This window comes from Mixia osmundae, assembly GCF_000708205.1.
Source record: "Mixia osmundae IAM 14324 unplaced genomic scaffold scaffold_11, whole genome shotgun sequence".
Classification (NCBI taxonomy): domain Eukaryota; kingdom Fungi; phylum Basidiomycota; class Mixiomycetes; order Mixiales; family Mixiaceae; genus Mixia; species Mixia osmundae.
Window position 1 is genome coordinate 275,936 of NW_014575553.1, and position 22,182 is coordinate 298,117.

General features: G+C 55.9%; 14 protein-coding genes across 14 annotated transcripts; 5 read left to right on the forward strand and 9 right to left on the reverse strand.

Moving 5' to 3' along the window:
* Positions 1-43: 43 nt before the first annotated feature.
* L969DRAFT_96687 (uncharacterized protein) lies at positions 44-1,599 on the reverse strand (the record flags this gene model as incomplete). Its single annotated transcript, XM_014710202.1, has 2 exons — positions 44-1,458; positions 1,509-1,599. 2 exons carry the CDS (start codon positions 1,597-1,599, stop codon positions 44-46), a joined length of 1,506 nt encoding a protein of 501 aa, XP_014565688.1.
* A 144-nt stretch (positions 1,600-1,743) lies between these two features.
* L969DRAFT_53688 (uncharacterized protein) lies at positions 1,744-4,004 on the forward strand (the record flags this gene model as incomplete). The annotated part of the gene is made up of 2 exons (XM_014710203.1): positions 1,744-2,005; positions 2,059-4,004. The coding sequence occupies 2 exons, from the start codon at positions 1,744-1,746 to the stop codon at positions 4,002-4,004; spliced, it is 2,208 nt and encodes a 735-aa protein (XP_014565689.1).
* On the reverse strand, positions 3,807-6,437 carry L969DRAFT_90184 (uncharacterized protein). Its single transcript, XM_014710204.1, has 3 exons — positions 5,661-6,437; positions 4,357-5,610; positions 3,807-4,310 (listed from the first exon to the last, which is right to left on the reverse strand). Exons 1-3 carry the CDS (start codon positions 6,365-6,367, stop codon positions 4,067-4,069), a joined length of 2,205 nt encoding a protein of 734 aa, XP_014565690.1. The 5' UTR covers positions 6,368-6,437; the 3' UTR covers positions 3,807-4,066.
* Positions 6,438-6,487: 50 nt separating this feature from the next.
* L969DRAFT_96690 (uncharacterized protein) lies at positions 6,488-7,512 on the forward strand (the record flags this gene model as incomplete). Its single annotated transcript, XM_014710205.1, has 2 exons — positions 6,488-6,670; positions 6,721-7,512. 2 exons carry the CDS (start codon positions 6,488-6,490, stop codon positions 7,510-7,512), a joined length of 975 nt encoding a protein of 324 aa, XP_014565691.1.
* A 57-nt stretch (positions 7,513-7,569) lies between these two features.
* L969DRAFT_105383 (uncharacterized protein) lies at positions 7,570-8,630 on the reverse strand (the record flags this gene model as incomplete). Its single annotated transcript, XM_014710206.1, has 5 exons — positions 8,451-8,630; positions 8,358-8,390; positions 7,982-8,281; positions 7,720-7,924; positions 7,570-7,661 (listed from the first exon to the last, which is right to left on the reverse strand). The coding sequence occupies exons 1-5, from the start codon at positions 8,583-8,585 to the stop codon at positions 7,570-7,572; spliced, it is 765 nt and encodes a 254-aa protein (XP_014565692.1). The 5' UTR covers positions 8,586-8,630.
* Positions 8,631-8,741: 111 nt separating this feature from the next.
* Positions 8,742-10,083, forward strand: L969DRAFT_96692 (uncharacterized protein; the record flags this gene model as incomplete). Its single annotated transcript, XM_014710207.1, has 7 exons — positions 8,742-9,025; positions 9,087-9,111; positions 9,161-9,234; positions 9,282-9,409; positions 9,463-9,545; positions 9,600-9,822; positions 9,875-10,083. 7 exons carry the CDS (start codon positions 8,742-8,744, stop codon positions 10,081-10,083), a joined length of 1,026 nt encoding a protein of 341 aa, XP_014565693.1.
* L969DRAFT_90188 (uncharacterized protein) lies at positions 10,036-10,844 on the reverse strand. Its single transcript, XM_014710208.1, has 2 exons — positions 10,158-10,844; positions 10,036-10,099 (listed from the first exon to the last, which is right to left on the reverse strand). Exons 1-2 carry the CDS (start codon positions 10,436-10,438, stop codon positions 10,087-10,089), a joined length of 294 nt encoding a protein of 97 aa, XP_014565694.1. The 5' UTR covers positions 10,439-10,844; the 3' UTR covers positions 10,036-10,086.
* Positions 10,533-12,103, forward strand: L969DRAFT_96694 (uncharacterized protein; the record flags this gene model as incomplete). The annotated part of the gene is made up of 7 exons (XM_014710209.1): positions 10,533-10,670; positions 10,735-10,781; positions 10,833-11,000; positions 11,050-11,319; positions 11,371-11,763; positions 11,815-11,913; positions 11,968-12,103. The coding sequence occupies 7 exons, from the start codon at positions 10,533-10,535 to the stop codon at positions 12,101-12,103; spliced, it is 1,251 nt and encodes a 416-aa protein (XP_014565695.1).
* A 22-nt stretch (positions 12,104-12,125) lies between these two features.
* L969DRAFT_78907 (uncharacterized protein) lies at positions 12,126-13,813 on the reverse strand (the record flags this gene model as incomplete). Its single annotated transcript, XM_014710210.1, has 2 exons — positions 12,126-12,500; positions 12,554-13,813. 2 exons carry the CDS (start codon positions 13,811-13,813, stop codon positions 12,126-12,128), a joined length of 1,635 nt encoding a protein of 544 aa, XP_014565696.1.
* A 101-nt stretch (positions 13,814-13,914) lies between these two features.
* L969DRAFT_90191 (uncharacterized protein) lies at positions 13,915-15,098 on the forward strand. The gene is made up of 2 exons (XM_014710211.1): positions 13,915-14,802; positions 14,858-15,098. The coding sequence occupies exons 1-2, from the start codon at positions 13,992-13,994 to the stop codon at positions 14,950-14,952; spliced, it is 906 nt and encodes a 301-aa protein (XP_014565697.1). The 5' UTR covers positions 13,915-13,991; the 3' UTR covers positions 14,953-15,098.
* Positions 15,099-15,189: 91 nt separating this feature from the next.
* Positions 15,190-16,381, reverse strand: L969DRAFT_78910 (uncharacterized protein). The gene is made up of 6 exons (XM_014710212.1): positions 16,172-16,381; positions 16,092-16,117; positions 15,793-16,031; positions 15,610-15,735; positions 15,328-15,550; positions 15,190-15,273 (listed from the first exon to the last, which is right to left on the reverse strand). The coding sequence occupies exons 1-6, from the start codon at positions 16,246-16,248 to the stop codon at positions 15,248-15,250; spliced, it is 717 nt and encodes a 238-aa protein (XP_014565698.1). The 5' UTR covers positions 16,249-16,381; the 3' UTR covers positions 15,190-15,247.
* On the reverse strand, positions 16,339-18,678 carry L969DRAFT_90192 (uncharacterized protein). Its single transcript, XM_014710213.1, has 4 exons — positions 17,424-18,678; positions 17,278-17,368; positions 17,125-17,178; positions 16,339-17,068 (listed from the first exon to the last, which is right to left on the reverse strand). The coding sequence occupies exons 1-4, from the start codon at positions 18,498-18,500 to the stop codon at positions 16,383-16,385; spliced, it is 1,908 nt and encodes a 635-aa protein (XP_014565699.1). The 5' UTR covers positions 18,501-18,678; the 3' UTR covers positions 16,339-16,382.
* Positions 18,679-18,686: 8 nt separating this feature from the next.
* On the reverse strand, positions 18,687-20,361 carry L969DRAFT_90194 (uncharacterized protein). Its single transcript, XM_014710214.1, has 6 exons — positions 20,229-20,361; positions 20,057-20,107; positions 19,892-20,007; positions 19,203-19,838; positions 18,889-19,153; positions 18,687-18,837 (listed from the first exon to the last, which is right to left on the reverse strand). Exons 1-6 carry the CDS (start codon positions 20,326-20,328, stop codon positions 18,701-18,703), a joined length of 1,305 nt encoding a protein of 434 aa, XP_014565700.1. The 5' UTR covers positions 20,329-20,361; the 3' UTR covers positions 18,687-18,700.
* Positions 20,362-20,387: 26 nt separating this feature from the next.
* On the reverse strand, positions 20,388-21,813 carry L969DRAFT_90195 (uncharacterized protein). The gene is made up of 3 exons (XM_014710215.1): positions 21,599-21,813; positions 21,180-21,551; positions 20,388-21,130 (listed from the first exon to the last, which is right to left on the reverse strand). Exons 1-3 carry the CDS (start codon positions 21,731-21,733, stop codon positions 20,480-20,482), a joined length of 1,158 nt encoding a protein of 385 aa, XP_014565701.1. The 5' UTR covers positions 21,734-21,813; the 3' UTR covers positions 20,388-20,479.
* Between the last annotated feature and the right edge of the window lie 369 nt (positions 21,814-22,182).

A 22,182-nucleotide genomic window follows, 5' to 3' on the forward strand; every position in this document is an offset into this window, starting at 1 on the left:
AGGCAGCGATGTATTGATGCAACAACAGTTATGCACGGGACGCTCAAGCAATGTGATCTGGATGTGACTGGCAGAAGAGCAAGAGACGGGCAGCATGGCCAAGCTTGACACCGAGCGCGACAAGACGCTCGAGACCGATGTAGACGAGCAATTTGGGCGTTACGGCTTCTCGCAGAAGGATGTCTTCCGTCTGCTGCCAGGCTTCATCATTCGCCGTTCCTGCTGCGCAGTCGGCGGGAGAGTCTTCGAGCATGCGGACGAGCTCGATCAGACTCGACATGCCGTTGACCACGAGTGATTCCGGCTGTCGGGCATCGTCCTGAGGACCATTCTCCATTGTTCGGACAGCGGCCATGATATGCAGCGCCAAAGCCTGTAGCGATCGAATGGGCGGCAAATGATTCTGACCTGCGTTTAGGCGCAAGACCTCGCAGAGCTTAGCAGTAGCCTCTGATTCCAGGTTGTCGAAAGAACGATTAGATATGCCGTCGTCATTGAACAGGCGACGAACAGCGTCGACGGTTGCTTGGAATCCGGTGAGATCGGCTGGCGTCTTGACGAGCTCGAACAGAGGAGTCAGGCAAGTCAGGACGGGCTTCATTTTGCGAAAGCCGTTGAGACTGATGAGGTCGAACAGCATCTGCAAGTAAACACATGGCAGACAGACACGCTCCTGCTTCGCCAATGCTATCACACTCGCTTTGTCGAGCGTGGGAACGACGACGGTAGACAGCTCAGGGGAAGTCCACGAGACGGCGAGAGAGTCATGTCCGCAGATGGTCTCCCAGCCTGACGCTGTCCCACCGGCGATCGGTCGCTCTGGACCAGGCACCGTTCGAGTGACGTCGACCGGCGGCGCCTGAGATTGCTCAGCTTTTATGACGACATCCATCGGTTCTTCTAGCTCGGCGCTGGATTCTGACGAGCCAGAACCAACGTCATAGTCGCTGGTGTCGTCAGGCGGCTCGGAATCGGGTTCGACAGAGTTCGACTCTGAAGAGTCATAGAGTGCTGGCTCGCTCGACGGCAACTTCAAATAATTTCGTTTGAGAGACTTGGCGCTCGCAGAGGGTACACTGAGCTTCTCAAGTGATCTCGGGGCGCGAAAGACTCTGCCATCACCCATCGGGGTTGGCTTGCCGCGAAAGACGTATGACGCGGCGAGGGCGTGCCTAGCGTTGGCATGCTTGCTAGGCGACTCGTGTACGGTCGCATTGTGTCGCTTAGCAGGTTGTGCAGTCTTGCTGAGCTTGACGGGCGACATACTGCTCGTTGGAGCGGTCATCTCAGACTGAGCATGAGCTGCACGCGAGAAAACGCTGGCGGGATCTGAGGAAGCAGCGAGACTAGAAGAGGTGTCGAGGGGCTTGCCATCACTCTTCTGAGACTGCTTGACGGGGGACGTGCCGCTCGCGCTCTGGCCTGCATGCTGTAATGCCAATCTAGACGACCGTCGACCTGCACGCGTTTCAGTCAGCTTTACGACGACTTTAGAGCAGCCTGCGCACCCTTTGCTTCGATTCCAGTGCGCGTTTTCACCTTGAACAAGGCTGGCCTGTCCTTGGACGCTACCCGCTTGGCTGTCCGAGCAGCTGCCATCGTGACAGCGGCAGTGAGCAAGAGTCGGCACAGAGCGCGCTCGGACGTGGACGTGGACGCGTTTAATTTAATTTTGATCGGGCCGTATTGCCGGCGGCGAGTGCGTCGGCGCTGCCACGAGCTGAGCAGGAGGGTCCGCCACTCATGAGACGGCTGGGCGCTCGACTAGCTTCAGTGACGAGATACGACGCTGCATGGGACGGTCATGCAGCAATCGCATCGCTCGTGGCTGGCATGCTCGTCCAGCCGTTCCAGTCACGGCGACGGCAACATCTCGGCTCTCTACGACCTCTTGCTCGTGCACAATCATCTGCTGCCGAATCATCATCAGCGCACGCACTGCAGCATCTACCCTTGCTGAACGCGCAGGATATGAGATCGTCTCATCTCCAGTTTGCAAGCCACTGTACGCAGAAACCTATCTTGAACTACCCCATTTGCTCACAAGTCATCCGACAGTACTTGCCATTCCTGATGAGATCCGCCACGAAGCACGCTATGACGATTTTTCCGTACCGGACATTGTTCGTTCGGTGTCGGCGCTGCTATCAGCGAACGATCCTGCAGGCGCATCCCGCCAGCTTATGCGCGAATTCGAGTCTGGCTCGAATGCTCATCTCAGGCCGGTCTTGCTCGAGCTAGCAATACAGGTTGCGCGTGCATTGTGGGACCGTCGACAGTCGGACGTGCTCGAGAGCCTTGCGCAGACAGTTCATGACTGTCTCTTGGTCTGGGCCATTGAGCCCGGACAGAGGCAAGCCAGACCGCGCAAGACGCGCTCATTAGCCTTGCCGAAGCCTGTCGGCTATCTACAGCAGATCTACGCATCCCGAGCATATCGCGCCGACGCAGATCCAGACACGGCCATCAGACCTGGCACTTTAGCTTGCAATCTCGTCCTGATCGCGGGCACTCGTAGTGGCGTACGGGGTCTCAGAGCAATGGACACCGATCAATCTGCCACTGCTGTCATCAGCGAAGTACTCGACGAAGACGAGAGCGCCATATTTGACGAGATCTCGCTGCTCTGCTGGCTAGAGCATCTCGACAGCAGGCATGTGAGAGCTACCGAACAAGATCGCACTCGTCAGGTCGCCTTGACATTCTGGCACACTGTCGTCAGCACGCGGCTCGATCTTGACCTTCCGCTCGCATTCGGCTTCCTTCGTCACTGTCACTGGCTGCCAGATCAAGAGCGAACATACGTCTGCGAGCTGCTCCTCGTGCGCCTGAATCATTTGAGAGCACAAGTCGATGATGAAGCCAGCAGCTTTGACATAGAAACGACAAGTATCAAACTCGCAGAGGTCATCGTCAGCAAGCTCGTGCAACCAGTCGATGGTAGTGACGAAATGTCTCCTACCGCGAGGCTACAGGTTGATCGACTCGCAAATATCCTCTCGCAGATCTCCGAAAGTAATCTTGCTGCACTGCGAGAGAAGCTATCGAGACTGTCCACACTCGCATCGCAACGATTGCTAGAACGACTGCCCGCCCCTGCGCGGATGGAGTCCACTTCTGCAGAGTTCAGAGAGGACATCATCGACCTCTTGACCAGTGGTCGCACGAGCCTGGCGTACAGCAAGCTAGAGCACCTTGCGCACCAGGGCATCTCGACAGACGATCTCACAAGATACGTCAAGATGATGCGTGGTGTAGGACGACCGATGCTCGCCTACCGACTACTATCGCGCGTCCATTCTTCAGAAGCCCTCGCAAGGCTGCAAAAGCTCGCTGTCAAACTCGTCGGACGTGGCAGCACGGACGAGTCTGATGAGATCTGGGAGCACAGCGCGCTTTCCCGCGATGATACTGCCCTCAACCTGGTCAGGCGCGATCTCGAGTTCTGCCGGGCTAGGCTGGCGCATTGTCGCGTACACAGTCGACAGTGGCAGACTCAAGAGGCTCAAGAAGAGCTAGCGAAACACGAAACGCCTCGTAATCTGATCGAAGAGCAGTTCGCCATTCATGTCAAGCTCGATAATCGCAAGGCCGCTCTGCAAGATCTTCAAACTATGCGCAAAGAAGTAACGATCGAGCATGTCAATCAGGTACTGGAGATGTACCTTTCACCGCGTACATGGGGTCGCGGAGAACGTTACATGCGTCGCTTTGTTCAGTACTTGCACGCAGTCTTTGCAATGTTTCCACAAGTCGAGCCCAATCCGCTCACAGCTGTCATCGTCGCCAGAGCACTTTTCCGTGGGCAGACAGTTGTCGAAGCCGACTCCGTCCTGGCTATTGTTGATAGTGCTCTCGCAGACAACGACGAACTGTCGACAATCTCGATCAGTCGGGATCGTCGAGCTCATCGCGCACTGCTGTCTGCTGCCGCCGCCGCTTTAGAGGCGAGGAGGGATCTTGCAGGTGCGCAAGCAATGCGCAAGAGACTTATGCGAGTCTAGATCCATGCAATGTTGTGCCCCAATGTCGTTGTAAGATACAAAACACAGTACAATCTATAAAGCTACGAGTCATCGGGCTTGCTATCATCGCCGTCAGGCGCAGTACACGCGAAGCTGTAGATGGTCGCTTCTGTGTCAGCGAGAGTGATCGAGTCTTCCTTGCGCAAATCGTGCGAGATGGACGCTGAGGAGCCACCTGATGGATTGACGACCATTGCTGCTAGTCGCCTGCCGTACACGCAGCCCGCATCGAGTCCGATGGTGTACTCATTGAGCTGTAAGCCCTCTTTCGCCCAGTGACCATATCTGCGCAATTGTCAGTGGCTTCAGGCAAGCAGTGGCAAAGACTCGCATGACGTTTACAGGCTGACAGTCCGCGCGTGCGACAGTCACAGCTTCATCTGATGATGAGCTTGCTTCGCTTGCTTCGTCGGTGTCCCTGTCGGATGATATCGCGCCTGAAGTGTCTGTATCATTCGGATGAGTCGGATCGACTATCGTGACGTTCTGAGCGCTTGCTAGCGTGCTATTTGCTTGACTACCCGGCCTAAAGCTATCCGGATAATCTAGTCCATGGTCGCTCTCATCTGCTGACTGATCCTTGTTGTCTGCCTTGTCCGGGTCCGCATCGTCGCTTTCGTCCATCTTGCTATTCGATGAGCTTCCTGACTCATTCTGCACATCGAGTACGTCCTCGTTTGCCACCTCTGATGCAGGCGAATCGTCGGATGACGCTTCTGAGTCCGCATCGGGCATCGCAATTGTCTCTTCGTCTTCATCATCTGTGACGGGCTGCGAGCCACTCCAGGAGAGCGGGTTCCACCAGCTGGGTGCGGCCGAGCGCCGTCGTAGCCGCAGCCGATCAGAAGAGTACGTCCGTTGGCATTCACCCATCTCGTCGTTATAGAGCTCGTGCCAAGGTGTATGTTTGCTGCTCTTGGTGACCTCAGTATTGTGTCGTATCCCACGCATATTCATGAGCGCGAAAGCGTCTCGATTGTCGGGTACGAGGAGCAGCGCAGACTCTGCCGATTCGAGCATTGATTCGCGAGTCTGCCGAGATGGCGCAAAGTAGTCGCCAAGTTGAGCAGACTGGTCTATCGCTGTCACGACGTCTTGGCGACCCACGTTTGCTTCCTTCGCATGTCGACCGCTGAGCGTTTCGAAAGGCATCAGGCCGGCATGTACGACGTAGCTATGCAAAGAAGGTATATGCAGCGTGAGTGGTGAAGCTGCAAGCCAGGCCGCATCGTCTGAGGACATCTGTCTGGCGATCTGAAAGTGCTGAGATTGCCACTTGTACTCCCTCCAGTCGTCTGGCACTTGTACGTCATCAGGGAGATCTTTGCTGTCCAGCATCGACAGCTGATTCACTGACGTAGCATTGTCGGCATTGCTTGCAGACAGCATGACCTGCTGCTGCATCCATTCGCGCCATGCAACCACTTTGTCGTCGTGATTACCACGAACGATGCTTGCATTGACCGAGCGAGCATAGGCGACGGTAGCGAGCGAGGCGTTGACGCTCGGGTGCTTGGCAACGAGATCGCCGACGAGTATGAGCTGGTCTTCGTCGGGCTGAAAGTCCAAACCTTGCAGCAGAGATCTGCAATGTTTAGATCAGCGCTGGTTTTGGTAGTGTGGGAACAGAATCACTTGAGTGAGTCGACCATGCCATGGACGTCGCCGACGACGATGAGACGACCTCTGGCATTGCTTAGTGACCAATCGAGGCTTTCATGCCAGACAAATGCGTTCCCTGGTGTGTCTGAAGCCACAGTCGCGGTTGCGTTCGTTGCATTGGTAGAGAAGTCGTCGGCGACTTTTGCAGGACTGCTAGCCTGTGCTTCCGCATCGCTCGAAGCGCCAGAGTATGAATACCTTGGCGAGCTATCACCCATCGAGACAGGCCAATCGTCATAGACCCAGGATCCAATCCAATCTGTCGCATTGGCGTCTCGCGCGATCGATGTAGCACTCGATGCCGCGAGAAAGACGACGACGAGCAAGAAGCCCGAGATGATAGCGACTGAGAGCACCCTTCGAGCTGTGTCCGGGTGACCAGGCGGGGGCAGAATCTCATCGAGAAAGCTATTGGACTTTGACCTGGAGCTTGCCGAGGTCTCTGAGGATTTTCTGTACGGCGCTGTGCTGGCGAGCTCATCCAGAGTTCTGTAGCGATGCTCCTCTCCGCCCGTTTGCCCGTCCAAGGCTGCCCATGCCTGAGCAGCCTGAGCAGTAGGATCATCTTCGTGTTGCTGTCGTTGTCTCGACGTGCCATCAACACTTGGCCGGCCCAAGTCACGCCCTTCTTCGGCGTCATCGTGGCTCAGACCACCCTGAGCGTAGAGTCCCTCTGTCATGAGTGCCTTGTCTTCATGGTACGTTGGGAGCAAGCCAAGAGTGAAGTCACCACTTTGTCGTCGCCTCGCCTGCCAAATGCAGTCGCGACAGGTCGATCACCTGCAGATCCGACGACGCCGATGAATGACACGCTGGCAGACCACCTTGCGAAGATCAAAGCACAGTCAACGCACAAGTTTGACGAGTCTCTCTATCTCTATGTTCTGCTCGCCCTGCTCCTGCGCCGGGGACATCTGCTCGTCCACGTCAGGACAGATCACGACAAGCATGCCATCGCAAATATCACAGCAGAGATAGACTGGGTGAGTCTGTATCACGGCCTGCCCAAGGTGCCCTGACGAGATGGTGCCAGATCTGCCGAGCTCTGTTCGGCCTGACGCCTGACGCGCTAGACCTTTCTGCGCCAAACGCATCCGACCGCTCGCGAGAGCTATTCTCTCGAGGATCGTCGAGCGAGCAGACTTGTCAGGCTGAGATCGCAATCGTTTCGCACGCAGAGTCGCTCAAGACGGCCCAAGTGCAAGACCTGTTATCAAATTTGCGCGACCACGACCGTGCCGAATCGAATGACGAAAGGCGGCCGAAGCTGCTCTGCATCTTTGTCGTTGGCATCTCGGCAACGATTATGCGATCATCAGACGAATTCTACAATCTCAATCGGTATATTGTCGATCGATGCGCCCTGGGCCTCACCGCTACTGCTAGACCACAGACAGCTACGAACATGGCCACTTCGCAGTTGCCGCACTTGGATTTCGCTGTACTCTCGCGTATGGAGGAGAAGGCAAAGGCGATCTACACCTCGCTCGAAGTGATGACATATATCTCGGATCTACTGTCTGCTGTCAGGTACAATCAGCTATTGGACGGCAGGATGGTCAGCAATCGATGCAACCGGCACGTCATACGTCATGCTGCCACACTTCTCGCCATCATCACAGAGCCCAAAGTGGACGCACTGACGCCCAAACACATTCGAGCCATCTTTCCAGCCATGATCACTCATCGACTCGCACCTCGCGCCAAACACAAGGACATCCTCGTATCGTGGACTGAGCCCGCGTTACGAGAAGCCCATCTCGGCGAGCCCATCACCAACGCGCAGATCTCTCTCGTCCTGCAAGACCTACTGAATCTGGTCTGAGCATGTACCATCATAGTTTGAAGGCCTGTCGTTGTAGCAACAGGGATGCAAACGAATCTACAACTCGTCCTTGGGCTCTGCCTGAGCCTTTTTGATCGTCTTGAGCTGCTTCTTGAACCATGCGTTCAGCTTGTCGTACTTGAATGCATCTGCTCTCCTCCGATCGCTCAGCACATTCTGTGTGCTGTGAAGACCCTGAAAGCTTGCCTGTGTACAGCGTAGCTTTCTCGCCATCCCATAGGGTCAGCTGTGGCACTTTCTCGACGGACAGTGTCTTGCGATGAGGCGCAAAGTCTTCGTTGTCTTTGACGAGATGGAAATCAAAGTCTTTGTAGTAGTCCGTCGAGAGAGCTTTGTAGAGCGGTGTTGCTATGGCAGATTTTGTGAATAGAATCACTTGTGGCTTCTCAGACTGTGCAAGCAGCGAAAGGTCGATCAGTTCAGCTGAGCATAGCCTCGTCGCGCGTACCTTTTCTTGTAGCTTGGCTTTGAGATCTTTGCCCGTTTGCAATCGCTTGACCCAGCTCGGCATGAGATCGACAGCATAGTCTGCAATCGCTTTTGCCGTCCTGGCTCCCTGATAGTCTCTCGGGGTCGTCTTGCCCTTGCCAGAAAAGGCCTTGAGGGTAGGGAATCCCTGGATGCCGTACTCGCCGCATAACGGCTTGTTGCTCGCTTCGTCACAGTCTACAGCGAGGAAGTTGACGAGACCGTGCAAGTTGTCTGCTGCTTTCTCAAAGTGAGGAGCGAGGTTCTTGCAATGACCACACTGTGCAGCGGTAAAGTGTCGACGTGTCAGCTTATTGAGAGGTTGATCAGCTGTTAGCCGGGAAGAGGGAACTGACCCAAGGTGCGTAAAAGACTGCGACTGATACTTTCTGAGGAATGCGCAGAGGCGAGTGAGCTGACGATGAACTGCAAAAGGCTGATGGACTCACGTCGCTCTTGGCGATGAACGATTTGAAGTTGCTCTGGCCGAGCTGCTTCACTTTGCCGCCGAACGTGCCAGCCAGTGCAGACTGAGCGAGAAGCAAGCATAGTGTCGCAAAGATGCCCAACTGCCTCGATACCATCCTGTTGTCGTCGTCAGCAGGATGATGAGGTCGTTTGTGTCGCCACGAACGCGCAAATTGAAATGAACGCGACGGAAGAGGAAGAAGTCAGCTCAGCGGACTGCGTCATCTCAAGCCTGAGGCAAGACTCGGGGCCAGCATTGGCCGATCATCATGATGCTCAGCGAACCCAACGATCCCTGGCTCAAGTGGCTGAGGATAGCAGCCGGCAGCATCATCGGTCTCATGTCATTCACGGGCGGGATGCTATGGCTGTTCCAGTGCAAGCTCATCTATCCTGCCTCCATGCCAGCCGACAGCCGGACAGACGTCTGGAAGCCTAGCAAGTTTGGCATGGATGAGTATGACGATATGATGCTCGACTCGCCGGACGGAGAGCAGCTGCATTGCTATGTCATCCGTCAGAAAGATGATCAGCAATCCCGCCCGACCGTTCTCATGTGCGCTTGCTCTTCAAGCCACTGCTGACCTGCGTCGTGCTGATGCGAGCGAGACGGAAAGGTACCACGCGAATGCAGGCAACATGGTGAGCTTCGTTGGCAGAGCAAGCGCGCAGGAATTGAAGACGGCAGCAGGGTCATCGACTGCCTATCGCGTCTGTGTTTTACAAGAAGTTCAGGTGCAACGTCATGCTGCTCTCCTACAGAGGGTACGTCTGCGGCTCGCACGGGAGTAGATCGTAAAAGAGTGGATCAGGTACGGCAAGAGCACAGGCACGCCGCAGGAGAAAGGCATGCGATTAGACGCCCAGACCGCTCTGGACTATATTCTATCAGATCCAAAGCTAGAGAAGACGCCCATCATCCTCTATGGTCAGAGCATAGGTACAATCATCCCGACACCCCCTGCCACAAAGAGTCTTATCAGGTGAACACAGGCGGCGCGGTCGCAATCGCTACCGCTGCCAATAACGAGAGGCGACTGCATGGACTGATCGTCGAGAACACATTTACAAGTCTCGTGAGTGACTCCTCTCGCTGTTCGTCTACTCGCACGGCCTGAGACTGTATCCAGCCCGAGTTGGTTCCGAGTGTGATGCCTGCAGCGAGGCCGTTCCTGTCCTTCCTCACGGAGATCTGGCCATCGTCCCGGGACATCAAGACGTTCACGCATCTGCCGATCCTCTTCATGGCCGGCGTCAAGGATGAGCTGATCCCCCATGCACACATGAAGGAACTCTATGCGACCTGTGGCAGCGACGAGAAGTACTGGCACGAGTTGCCAGATGGCACGCACAGTCTGTCTGGGGCCTGACTCGCCGCCGTGGATTACTGATGCTGGCTGATCAGATGATACTTGTGTCATGCCCGGCTACTTCGAGCGAGTAGCGCAGTTCATCAAGGAAGCCGTCTTGCACCGTCGGACGCCTCTGCAACGGCATACCAAGCCGGTTCGACAGGACACCTTTGCGCCCGAGCAAGTCAAAGGGGTCGATATCGCGCTGCAGAACCTCGGCGCGGAAGCGGGCAGTCGTGTACCGGGTAACAGCCATCTCTAGACGCTATGCAGGCACGCCTGTCATGTAGCAGGCATGAGCCCAGTCACGCTCGGGACAGAGACAAGACAGGCTCGCCTTCAGATTCGTACATCGTGAATGCGTTCTGGATCTTGCCTGCCTTCTGTCTCGGTCTCTTCTCGCTGTAGCCTGGCTCCCTGCGTGCGATGACGCTGTTGACGAGTTGTCGGCGTTGCATCTCCGTTCTCAAGCTGAGATGTCTCGATATCTTGAGCAGGACGAGTGCGACGACGACTGCGAGCAGCAAGAAGGAGACGACGATGGAAGCGGCGACGATGGTCGAGGATGAAGCATGGTCGAGCTGTTCGGGTCCATTGGCCGTATCGTTGCCCGACATGGCGCATTCGCCGGGCCAAACACTCGCCGGACTCGCCCTTGGACTGCTCGGCGCGACCGAGTGGATCGATCAACTTGCCGAGCCGAGTCCGACCATGCTGAGGGGATGCCGGCCCTGCTGCGAGGCACAGTCCTGGCTCGTAGCCAGCAGAAGGTCAGCAGCACGACAGAGGCGACAGCTGAGCGACGCGCAAGAGTTCAGGAGCGACAAAGGCTCACTCAAGCTCTCCCTTGTACTTCCCCCTTGCCTCTCTGCCACCTCCCTCGTCGGCCTGACGTGGACTCGACTGCATGTAGAAGTCCGCCCATCTCATCGGCATCGCACAGAGTCGTGGCGAGCGTCCGTAAGCGCGTACATCGTCGCATGGGACGGCGTGTGACGAGCGAGAGGACAGATATCAGGAGGATGCCTACAGCGTCAAGTCGCTCGACCTGAGCACAGCCGAACTACAGAGGACGCTCAAGCGGACAGAGAACAGCTCAGCGGCCGCCTGGAAAGGCAAAGCCAAAGCTTCCTCTGAGCCCACAACCGAGCAAGTCGCCTATTTTGCCGTCTTCGACGGGTTCGCTCTCCGTCGCATGTTCCTCACTGCAACGCTCACGAGGCCGCAGGCACGGGACGGACCAGGTCTCACACTATCTACGTGATCATCTCCACGAGCTACTTGAGACCGCAAAAGCATCAGACGTGCCAGCAGCGGTAGAGACCTACAAGAAAGTGGGAGGATATCTGCGTCGCTTCAAGGGCGGCTTGCTTGAGCGGCTAGCTCAGGGTACAGATGGTCTGGAAGAACCGGAAAGAGTTCTTGCATTGGATGAGCGGGCGACGCTAGCTTTCATACAAGCAGACGAGACCGTCATGGCCGACGAAGAGATCACAGAGTCAGTTCCCGCCTTTGGCGTCTCAGAGCTACAGCTCATCGTGACACATAGTTCTGGCTCCGTAGCAACAGCTGTATTGCTCCATTCACTCGATATACCCGCTACGCCATTCTTCGGCGCTTCACTCCTCGCACTCACCACGGCTCACGTTGGCGACACGCGAGCACTCTTGACAAGTACAAAGACCGGTCGGATCACCGTCCTCACAGAGAACCATCACCCAGACTCTCGCGTCGAAGCGGAGAGACTGAGGAGGATAGGCACAGGGCTCGTCACCGATAGTTTTGGTGAATCCAGATGGGGCGGTGCGCTCGCCAATACGCGGGGGATAGGTGATGAGAAATTCAAACGACTCGGCGTCGTTGCCGAGCCAGATGTCACTACGCGTGTACTCAAGGGCGAAGAATGGTCGTCGCTCATCTTGCTCTCCGATGGCATCTCTGGGTCACTCATCTCGCTTTGTGTCGTTTGGTACCCCTGCTGACGAACCAACAGTGTCATCTCGGATCAAGAGACGGCAGACCTCATCAGAGGCATCTCAGATCCCACAAAAGCTGCTCAGGCTATCGTCAACTTTGTCGAGGAAGTGGGCGGGTGAGCTGCTTGTCCGATCAGCCGAGGACATGCACTGATGATCGATCTGTGCAGCGAGGACAACATGACCGCCATTGTCGTTCCACTGCCTGGCTGGCGCAAAGTAGGAGGAAGCGACAGCACTGCCTCTCGACGCGAGTTCAGACTACGTCAGAACGTAGGCCAGAGTGCTAGAGCGCGGCGAATGTAACGTCGCCCCGTGCAATGCAGTCTCACACGGGCTTCGTCCAGTGCGAGAACCAATCACTCACCGCCATCGTGAGCTCTGTCTGTGCCCCTTTGACAGATTCCGGCATGACCAGACCGATGTTGCTGGGCGTGACGACCGACAAGGCGCCATTGTGTCCGATATCGTCAATAACGATGAAAGGCTGTTGAACGGTGCTCTTGCGAGGTGGTGCGAGGTCCGCACAGGGAGTCGCTTGGAGCCAGGGATCCTTCTTTCCGCAGACGTATGCTAGCCGGTCGGCAGCGATACCCCAGCCGCCTAGCTTGTTGGTCCCAGCCGTATCTGGCCAAATCGGTATCGAGTTTAGCTTACCTGGTGGGAATGCCCACGGACAGCCTTTGTGCATGAACGCCATGTTCTAGATTGTCTAGCATCAGTGGACACGATCCGCGTGATAGCGGGAGAACTGACGAGATGTCGCGAGACAACAGGAAGACCGGCACTCTCCGGTCTGCCAAAGCCAGAGCGAAAGTTGGGCCACTCCGTGCACATCAGATAGTACCACGGCTTCCAAGTCTGCGTCAGATCTGCGATAGCATAGCCAGTAGCATTGTACGTCGTCCAGTTCTCGTCTGCTGTTGTCGTGTAGCCTCTCCAGCTCTCGCCGGTGGGCTTGAACCAGGTCATCCAATTGATGAGCCAAGTGGCAGCTTGTATGAGCGTCTCGCCTTGACGGTGGCGATCAGACATGAAGCCCGAAGCCTGGACTAGGTCTACGGCGCTGGTCAGATCGGCCGTCGAGTAGCCAGCGTGCGCATTGAGCGGCGCGGTAATATTGGCACAGAAAGCCGCATAGTCGGGTTGCAAGCCACCGTTCTGCTTCCAGATAGAATCGGTGAAAGCTTCGGTGCCGCTATTGATGTTATAGAGTACGTCTTCGATGTGATGGACACCCGTCATACCGAAGCCGTCCTTGATGGCTTCGATATGTGCTAGATTGCCCTGATCGACCAGGAGATCCATGACAAGCATGGACACTTGGGTGGCCCGCACGCAGTCTCTGATGCCGTGTTCAATGACGGCGCCGTAAAACTGCCAGTAATTCAGGAATGACTCTGTGACGGCAGAAACGGCTACAGCTCCCGCAAAAATATCGCCATATTTGTTGCGGGCTATCGCTGCTTTTGCGCCTCCGTAAGAGACTCCGACGTAGATGATCATTGCATTCTTGTACGTCAGATCAAGATTTTCATAGCCAGCGTAGGTAGCAAAGGTCGCAAAGTGCTTGGCGTCTTCGATGCTTTGCAAGGTAGACGAGAATCGCATGGAATCTGTGCTGTAGTCCGAAAAGGGTTGCGACTTGCCGTAGTACCGCTGCTCGAGGATGACGACCATGCCTCCCGTCAGCTTGGCTGCGTCCATCATCCAGCTGTAGTCGAGATAGTCGATCATGACTTCTGCGTCGACCTCGGCGCCATCGAACAGATAGATTGGTCCAGGCTTGGCTCGGTCGAAGTACTTGTCCGAGAAGAAATACCTCAGCTTGAACGAGCCTACGTTTTCAGAAGGATTGGTAGGGAAGTGATCGATGGGCGTATCGATGTAGTACTCCTTATGAGCGAGTGGTGCGGCTCGCTTGACCTGAGCATTTCTACTTGACGCTTTCGAACGAGGCCAGGCCGTTGCATACCCGACAAGGAGGAGAGCACACAGTGTTTGGAGCCAGAGCATCTCACTTGCTGAGGGGGAGAGCAGACAGGCAGGCAGGAAGGAGTTGGGTTGTTCAGTGACGGCATTTGTCCCTGTCGCCTGTCGCGTGCCTTTGCCACAGCGTGTCAGCAAGTCGCCGTCGACACTCGACACCGTACACCTTGGGGACTCCCCTCGGCTGACGTACGACGAGGCGTCCATGTCGTATGCGCCTCCGCCAGATCCTCCGCCATTGAGTCACCATCGTACTGGCAGCAGTACTGCAAGCGAGCATGGACGGTCTGTGCCTGCGAGGAGTAGCACGCTCGACGCCGAGCCAGATTCTGAAGCTCCTCCTGCATACTCGGCCACAGCCGACGAGGTACAAGAACAATCACTTGAGCATGGCGTGAATCCCTTCAGGCCGGTGCAGCACCACCCATCATCTCCTCGGCCAGCATGGCAACCACCGCCTCAAGACTGGCGTACCCCTCCCCCGCCCAACATCTCACCTTACCCGATGCGGCCGCCTTTACCCGGTCAGCCGCCGCCTGCGCTACCCGCTGGCTTCAGACCAGATTCGAGCACTTCGACGATACCCCGACCCCCGTTGCGATATGAGCCTGCGACGAAGCCTATCAACGGTCAGCCACTGCTACGAGAGGGCAGGATCTTGCACTACCCTCGAGGCTTCGTTTGTCCCAAATGTCACAGCACGGGCTTCAAATCCTACGACCCCACGCACCCCTGCAAGACTTGTTGGCAAAAGTATAGCCAACCTATGACATCTGCCCTACGAATCTCGCTCTCATCTGTCACAGACCCGCCGCGAGAAGGCTGGCAGCGACCGCTACCTTCTTTCTCCCATCAGCCGCCGTATGGACCCGCTCCGAGTCAACCTCCAGGGGCGTACCCGACTCATCTACACCAGCCTCCCAGCGTACAGCTGCGATCTTACAACGGCTACGGTCCACCCCCGGGAGCGCTAGTGGTTCGTCCTGGCGATCCAAGGATAGGCGGTGCTTTGTGTCGTGAGCATCGTACTCCGTCATCCATGCGATCTGGACTGATGCTGTGCGCGTGCAGGCTCCTGCGGTGGCGAAGGCAGCATACCCTGCGGCTTCCTCATGCTCGACACGGAGACCTGTTTGACGTGTGGAGGCTGTGGTAGAGTCTTCTAGCCGGCGGTGTCAAGCTGAGAGAACCTTTGGCTGCAGTACGGCGCTGCGCGTAGATCATGTTCAAGGAGATGAGTCCATTCCTCTGTAGAATGTATTGCACGATGGGATTGTAGAGCACTGATCGGGTTCGGGAGCTTTCGTGTGCTTTAGTCAATGCACCAGCGTTGATGGCTAGCCGCGGCGTGTAGCAAGCTCTGAATCATAGATGCTGCCCAAACTCATTCATGTCGACGACATCGTAGAAGCACCTTTGCAATGACACGCGGCGCCTGCACGCGCTACATCCTCTATGGTCCTAGATAGCCTTTGACTTGACGAGATCTGCATGGAGAGTCAGCCAAGCCCGCCTGGCTGTAGACCTCGCGTGCGACATACTTTCGACCTCTGTGACCGCGTTGGCCAGGATCTCCTTCTGAAGACGAGCGTCAGCGAGGTCCTTGGCGACCTTGTCGCGGATCGAGTTGACGAGATCACGCTGTTCGCCTTCTCTGACTTGTGCCTCAAAGCGGACCCAAGAGTCGAGCGTCGACTTGAGCTCCTGAGCCAGAACGGACTTTTGTCGGAGCGTGAATGACTCGTGCTCGAGTTTGGCGGTCTCCTGCATTGACAGACTCTCATCAGTCACGATCCGAGTGCTGCCCTTGCTGGCTCGCGCACCTTTGAGAGCGCAAAGAGCGCCTTGGTAACATCGACGACATCCTTCATCTCGCCGACAGAGTCGATACGCGTCTGGACTGCCTGGGTATGCTCCTTGCGGGTGGCATTGAGCAATCCCTTGATTTTCTACTCGTTTCTCGTCACATCAGCGCCCGTACGACGGCGTCCATGGCACCAACGGACCTCGACTTGGGATTCCGCCCAATCTTTGTACGGCGTTCGGACCTGAGTCGCGACAAAGACGGCAAAGGCAGCGAAGGAACCGAGGATGACAGTCTCTTCGTTGATGACGTAGAGCTCAGAGGAGACGGCGTAGGCGGTCAGGCCGGTGCCCAAAGTGACCCATCCGGTCTTCGAGATGACACTGTTGCCCGGCAAGGTGTCAATCAACGCAGCTGCTCGCGAAGCCGGCTCCGGTCGACCTGCAGAGCATCGAATGTCAGCCTGCATGTACGCTGACGGGCTTGCGCAGGTCGTCTCACTCGGTGTCGAGCTCTGATATCGCACACTGCTCGGGACGAGGATCAGCTTTGAGGGTGATTGAATCGCAGGTCAGGCTTACCTGACCGGCGCTGACAGCGTCGCCGTGCGCAAAGTCGGAGCCAAGCGTGGCAGAGTACGTCCAGCCCGCAACATCATGAGGTAACAAGCCGCCCTGGATGGTGTCTGCCTGCTGGGCCAATGTTTTTGAAAAGATTCAACTAGCGCAAACCGCGTCTAAAGAATTGGGGGCGAAGTGGACATTAATTGTGTACAAGATTATGACATCAACACTAGACCTGCTGGTTCGGACGCTTTTCTTGAATCTCTCCGGCAGGTGCGTTGACTTGCGTCTGATTTTCGTGATCAGCATTGGGTTCCTTCCTCGTCCAACGCGTTCCCCATCTCTGGTTGACGGGCGAGTCCAACCCGGTGTAGATGAGCATATCGTACGCGAGAGACCCCAGCAGAGCACCGCAGATCGTGGCAACGATAGGCGTCCAGATCCAATACCAGCTGTAGAACGTCCAGACGCCTTTGCCATATCCGACGATCCAGGTAGCAAGTCGAGGTCCGAAGTCTCGCGCTGGGTTGATACAATAGGCTGTCTGTGATCCGAGACATGCTCCGATGGCGAGGACGAGGAGTCCGATGATGAGAGGATTCATGCCTTCTGTCGGCGTCGCGTTGGCTTTGTCAGAGACAGCGAGCACAATGATCATGAGGATTGCGGTGCCATAGATCTCGTTGAAGAAGGCTACTGGTGCACCGACGTATGTCAGTGGGTAAGTCGAAAAGAGAGCGGCGGTCGCTGTCGGTCCAGTGTGAGTCCTGATGTTGGGACCGCCCTCGTAGATCGTTATGGCCTCGTGATAAGTGGCATAGACCATGAGAGCGCCGCACATAGCTCCCAGAATCTGTGCAAAGATGTAGATCGGTACCTTACGCCAAGGAAAGCCTCTGAAGACTGCGAGGGAGACTGTCGGATCCCATCAGTCAATTCCAGAATATGGACATACGCAGAGAAAGCTTTACTCGTCACTGCTGGATTAATGTGTCCGCCGGAGATACCACCGCTTGCATAGATACCTGCATCAGACTGTCAGCAAAGAGGTCTTTTGCTGAGGCGCAACCAACCTGCGGGTACCATCAGTCACCATGCCGCAAGACTGGCTCAGAAGAACATACCAAACACGACGGCCATGGCCCATCCAAAGGATATGCTGAGGTAGTCTCCTTTGGGTGACGTCGAGACAGCGGTCGAAGATGACAATGTGACCTGCAAAAGCGTCTGGATCAGGCCTCGTGCTGGTGTCATGAGCGCAGAGACCCACCTGACAATTCACGCCATTCCCAAATGTGATGAGGATAATGGTTCCCAGAAATTCTGCAAAGGGCTCTCTGGCCTTGTGTCTAATGCGTGACCAAGGATTCGGGAAGTCCTCTTCATCGTCAGAATTGGAGCTGCTCGAGCTGCTCGTGAATGACTGCGGTCTTTTCTCTTTGCTGTCTGCGTACGGATCGCTGCTGTTCTCGATGGCGGTGATAGCCTTGCTTTGCTCGCTCTTTTCGCTGCTCTGGCCAGATGTACCTTGCGTCAGGGCCTGGAATTGATCTGGACTCAGAACAACAAAATTGTCTGCAGAGCGATGAGAGCTCGTTGGGATTTGATGACTCCAGGTTTGACCAATCGCAGGACCGAGAGAAGCTGACTTCGGTGCTGGTAACGCATCAGGTGCTCGCCAGCTGTTTTGCCTGCTAGGGCCTTTCGAATTGGCCTTCCTGTGTCTCATTGCATCTCTTTGGGCTTTGAGGACTTGCATCTCCGCATAGCTGGGCAGAGGTCGACCGAGACCTTGGACTCTCCGCCTGCGCAGAGCTTCTTGTGCACTTTCGAACGGTCGTTGTCCGTAGGCTCCGTAGCCGTAAGCCGCGGCCACGAGCGGGTCTTCGAAGCGATTGCCTGAGAGGGAGAATGCAGGATGTTCGTTCGTGTGCTGGCGGGGATATCCCGGCCTGTGATGATGCTGATGCTGATGCTGGTGGGTCAGTGGTGCTGTGACGCCGCCCACATTGACTTGCGTTGGCTGGAGAGGCTCGAGGAGACCTGACGAGACTTGGACGTCGGCCGCCAGTGGTGCGAGTGCGTAGTCTGACGCTGTGATATCCTCGTGCTGTGTGTGAGGTGTGGGTGAATGCGCTCGAGTGACGGGTGCGGAATTAGCGTCTGCAATGCTCGCAAGAGCCGTACGACCGCCGACGTGGTGGCCGGGCTCGGCAGTCTGGACATGTTCCAGTCTGGACAAGTGAGCTCTCGGGTCCGCACTTGACGGCGAAAGTCCGCTGGCTGTGCCGAGTGACTCTGCATTGCCGGCCGACAGATTCCTTGGCAGGTCGGGTCTGCCTGTCATCTGGTCTGGTACGTTGTTGGTGCTCGCAGTTGGCGCTGTGTGTGCACGCTGTCAAGGAAGACAGCTGTGAGTGTCGCTTGGGGAAGATCTGCGTCGACCATGCAGACGCTGCTGACCGTCAACGCTGCGCGGAGCGTGGACGGCTGCTCCCCCGCGTCGGCGTCATCTAGCCACGCGGTCGAAGTCACGAGCACGAAGATCTATTGCAATGGCTCGGCAGACTCGGACAACCTGCTCAGATGGAGATAGCAGTCTGTCCCATAGCCCTCCATGCTGATCAATCGCAGCCCTCCTCCCAGATACTGGCTGTACAGTCGCGCGATAGGCAGACCATAGCCTGTACACTCTCTGTCAGCCAGGTGCGATCACTGTCGTTTGGCATACGTACCAAAGCCAGCCATAGGTGCCTTGAAGTCTGACCCCTGAAAGTCTTGCTCGACCGATTCTGGCTCGGCAGTGGTGTACATGTATGTCCAGACAAGCGGCATCGCTCTCCTCGGGATGCCACCGCCTTCGTCCGAGATCTTGATTGTGATGTCTTCCTTGCCTTGCGCTACTATCACTTTGACAGGTGGATACGAATCGGCTTCGGCTCCGTGAGTCTCCACTGTCGCGCGCAAGCTGTTCTTCATGACTTCAAAAAGCATGTGGTTCTGCGATACCCTTTAGCAAGCAATAGACGTGCGGAAGACCGGAACTTGCCAGATGGGATGGTATATACATAAAGGTGAGGTCTTTGGGACAGATGAGTTGCACAGGCGGGCCTTTGAAGAGGCCATAGTGTTCCTCGCAGATGAAGCTGGCATTGTCAATCGCTTCCCTGCAGATGTCGTGCACGTTCGTATTAGTGCAGATGATGCCAACGTAGTCCTTGTGCGGCTCGAGTCGATTGAGTGCGATATGCTGGCCTATGAGAACCCGGATGCCAATTCGTGACATGTAGAATCGGTCGAGGAAAGTCTGGATGTCTTTGTCGAGCACGTCTGCTGCACTGTTGGAAGCGCGCTTGTATTCGAGAATGCCCTGGGCGACAGTGGTGACGACGGGATCGTGCCGCTTCTTGATCATGGTGAGTGCCTTTGTGAATCGCTCATTGTAGTCGACGACCTCGGGCGGCCATTTGACGTCTTGTGTATGGAAGTTGGCGTAGTATCGATGCTCAACAGGTACTCTCCGCTTGTTGCCGTTGCCATTACCATGGTTGAGCGGTTGTGCCATGTGCGCGGGCAAGGAAGGATTTGGTTTGGATTCCGGCAAGGGCTGTGCGTCTGCTGCTGCTTTGACGAAAAGCTTCTGGATGTCTGGACTGAGTGTAGGTTTCGGGAATGTGATGAGTTCCTGTCATGTCGATCTTGTGAGCAGGCAAGCAGCACAAGCGCGCGTGCACCTGCCTCGAATGACTGGGCATACCAATTCTTGACTTTCTCTATGCTTGGCATGGTCGAGAGATTGTCTGGTAGTTCGTCTAGCTCCTTCACACGATGTGCCAGGCGTATGGGCAGCTCCTCTGCATGCTCGCGTGAGCTTGTAGCCTACGTGCGTGCCGTCCGCCTGACCTGCCAGGAACTCGCTCGCTCTGAGCAGTGTCCCCTGCGATGGATTCTGGCCTGTTGCAGACGATGCGAGAGTCGAGGAGTGCATGCAGGCGAGCGAGATGTTCGATCAAGGGAGCGAAAGTGGAGAGGGCTGTCAATCAGTCTACGCCCTTCCGCGGGCGGGACGACGCACCGAACATGACCATCTGCCGCAGACTGACGCCCGTCTGAGGGAAGGACGCATAGTGCCGTAGCTTTTGCCATAGGGGCTCGCCTATCTTGAACTGAGCCATGTTCACCGAGTCTGGACGTCAATGGCACACGCGAAATCGCGCGAACTGCCCAATTGCCGAGCGATTCGATCGATGACCAGCAGAATCTCGCAATGCGCATTCATTTCGACAACACGCCTCGCACGTACGGCCATGCATGATCGCAGGAAACTTATAGCTCTGCCTCAAGGAATGTCTGGACGGCCTTGAACCAGACTGCAGCTGAATAGTGGAGATTGGCTGCGTGACCGGTGTTGGCGATGACATACGGCAAGAATGCTCTCGCTGAGGGATAGTACTGCTTTTCGGCCGCGATCAGGTTCTCTTTCCCGGCAATGTAACACGATCCAGCACAGAAGATGGCGTCAGAATCACCGGTAAAGATAGCGACGGGCGAAGTGACATTAGCAGTAGAGGCCATGACGGCCGCACCCATGGTCAAGGCTTCGCCGAGCGTGAAAGTCTGAGCAGTCGCCAGTGCTTGCTTCAGGACTGACTGAGCATAGTAGTAAGTCTTGAAGAAAATCAGTTGTGCGCCATAACCGGCCGGGTTGAACAGGAAGTTGCCATTGCTGAGACCGCTGAATGCAGAGGGACCGTACGTATTGGCCAGTACGGGCTGCGTGCCGTCGTAGAATCCTACGACACCTGTTGAATTGTGGCTGAAACCTGTGAAGACATAGGCATCTGCCGCACTGGGGTCGGATGCTGCCAAGCCATTGCCAATTTCGCTCCCGAAGGAATGACCGACGTAGGCGACCTTGCCAAATTTGCGCATGTTCGAGAATGGCAGCGTGCCCTTGCGCAGGTTATTGGCGAAATACTACTCGATATGATCAGCCTCACGTACAGCGTAGCGAGCAGGAACATGCCTTGGCAATTGCTATTTCCGTTGCGGTCTGAATGACTTCTCTCGCATCTGGCTTTTCTGAGCGACCGATACCCAGACGGTCGAAAGTAAATGTGCTATAGCCCGCCGCATGGGCCGCTCGGACGTACGAATAGTTGGCAGGATCGATAGCAAAATCCCAGTAAGAGGAATCAAACCCGATGCCATGCACCAGGAGCTGCACAGTAGAGGACCGATTGGACTTTGGCGTACAAAGCTTGCCGTAGATGGAATAAGTTCCGTTGATCTCCCTTGAGCTATTGACTTGAGTGGCAGTGATGTTGTTCATTCCGTTCAAAGCAGTCGCTTTTTGAACAAATGCGATGAGAGCATCCTGGTCTGAAGGCAGTGGCACCTGCTCTGGGCTCAGAAGAAGCTTCAGCTTGATGTATGTGCAAGTACCTGGATGTTTTTGCCCTGAGCACTGACAGGAACATGGATCGTGTTGGTCTGGCAGTCCACAGAAGTAGCGTATTCGACCGGTGTCGCTGCAGCTAAGGCCGCGCCGAGTGCGACCACTGCAAGCGCGAGAACCATTGTAGGAAAACAGTGATCTGTGCTGGCCTGTTGCCTATATATCTCAACATGGCGCTGGCGGCGCTAGTGTGTTGAGCCGGAGAATCAAGCGAGCGACATTTTGCGTCATCGGCGCAATGCCACAGAGTTTTTGAATGATGATATAATTGCGCTTTCTGGCCATCCCACTTCATCGTCTTTGGCCGAGCTGGTTAAGGCGTCAGATTCGAATGCATTGCTTCGAAATTATCTGATTCGTTCGCGAGCGCAAGTTCGAGTGAGTTGCGCTCATAATTATGCTTAGGGTCTTGCTGACAGCACTCTCAGATCTTGCAGGACGAGGCATGCCAAAGGGGCAAAACTTTTTGCAGCACGCGATTTCGCTATCGTGCTACTTTTTTGGCCAAGATGGCCAACGTAGCCTCGATGGGGTGTGTCACATCATACTTCTTGCGGAAGCATGACTGTGC

Bases quoted from the DNA above. Each gene is read 5' to 3' on its own strand.
- L969DRAFT_90188 (XM_014710208.1), bottom strand. From the start codon at position 10,438: ATGTCGGGCAACGATACGGCCAATGGACCCGAACAGCTCGACCATGCT.
- L969DRAFT_78910 (XM_014710212.1), bottom strand. From the start codon at position 16,248: ATGATGTTGCGGGCTGGACGTACTCTGCCACGCTTGGCTCCGACTTTG. The intron at 16,118-16,171 runs GTAAGCCTGACC...CGTCCCGAGCAG, and splicing joins ACGCTGTCAGCGCCGGTCAG to TGTGCGATATCAGAGCTCGA. The intron at 16,032-16,091 runs GTGAGACGACCT...GATGCTCTGCAG, and splicing joins ATATCAGAGCTCGACACCGA to GTCGACCGGAGCCGGCTTCG.
- L969DRAFT_90195 (XM_014710215.1), bottom strand. From the start codon at position 21,733: ATGGTTCTCGCGCTTGCAGTGGTCGCACTCGGCGCGGCCTTAGCTGCA. The intron at 21,552-21,598 runs GTACTTGCACAT...AGCCCAGAGCAG, and splicing joins CTCAGGGCAAAAACATCCAG to GTGCCACTGCCTTCAGACCA. The intron at 21,131-21,179 runs GCATGTTCCTGC...CATATCGAGTAG, and splicing joins CGGAAATAGCAATTGCCAAG to TATTTCGCCAATAACCTGCG.
- L969DRAFT_90191 (XM_014710211.1), top strand. From the start codon at position 13,992: ATGTCGTATGCGCCTCCGCCAGATCCTCCGCCATTGAGTCACCATCGT. The intron at 14,803-14,857 runs GTGAGCATCGTA...GTGCGCGTGCAG, and splicing joins GATAGGCGGTGCTTTGTGTC to GCTCCTGCGGTGGCGAAGGC.
- L969DRAFT_90194 (XM_014710214.1), bottom strand. From the start codon at position 20,328: ATGGCTCAGTTCAAGATAGGCGAGCCCCTATGGCAAAAGCTACGGCAC. The intron at 20,108-20,228 runs GTGCGTCGTCCC...CGTCTGCAACAG, and splicing joins GCGGCAGATGGTCATGTTCG to GCCAGAATCCATCGCAGGGG. The intron at 19,839-19,891 runs GCAGGTGCACGC...TCGACATGACAG, and splicing joins GGTATGCCCAGTCATTCGAG to GAACTCATCACATTCCCGAA.
- L969DRAFT_90192 (XM_014710213.1), bottom strand. From the start codon at position 18,500: ATGACAGGCAGACCCGACCTGCCAAGGAATCTGTCGGCCGGCAATGCA. The intron at 17,369-17,423 runs GTGGGTCTCTGC...ACGCTTTTGCAG, and splicing joins GGAATGGCGTGAATTGTCAG to GTCACATTGTCATCTTCGAC. The intron at 17,069-17,124 runs GTAAAGCTTTCT...GGGATCCGACAG, and splicing joins CATTAATCCAGCAGTGACGA to TCTCCCTCGCAGTCTTCAGA.
- L969DRAFT_90184 (XM_014710204.1), bottom strand. From the start codon at position 6,367: ATGACAGAGGGACTCTACGCTCAGGGTGGTCTGAGCCACGATGACGCC. The intron at 5,611-5,660 runs GTGATTCTGTTC...TAAACATTGCAG, and splicing joins GGCATGGTCGACTCACTCAA to ATCTCTGCTGCAAGGTTTGG. The intron at 4,311-4,356 runs GCGAGTCTTTGC...ACAATTGCGCAG, and splicing joins TGTCAGCCTGTAAACGTCAT to ATATGGTCACTGGGCGAAAG.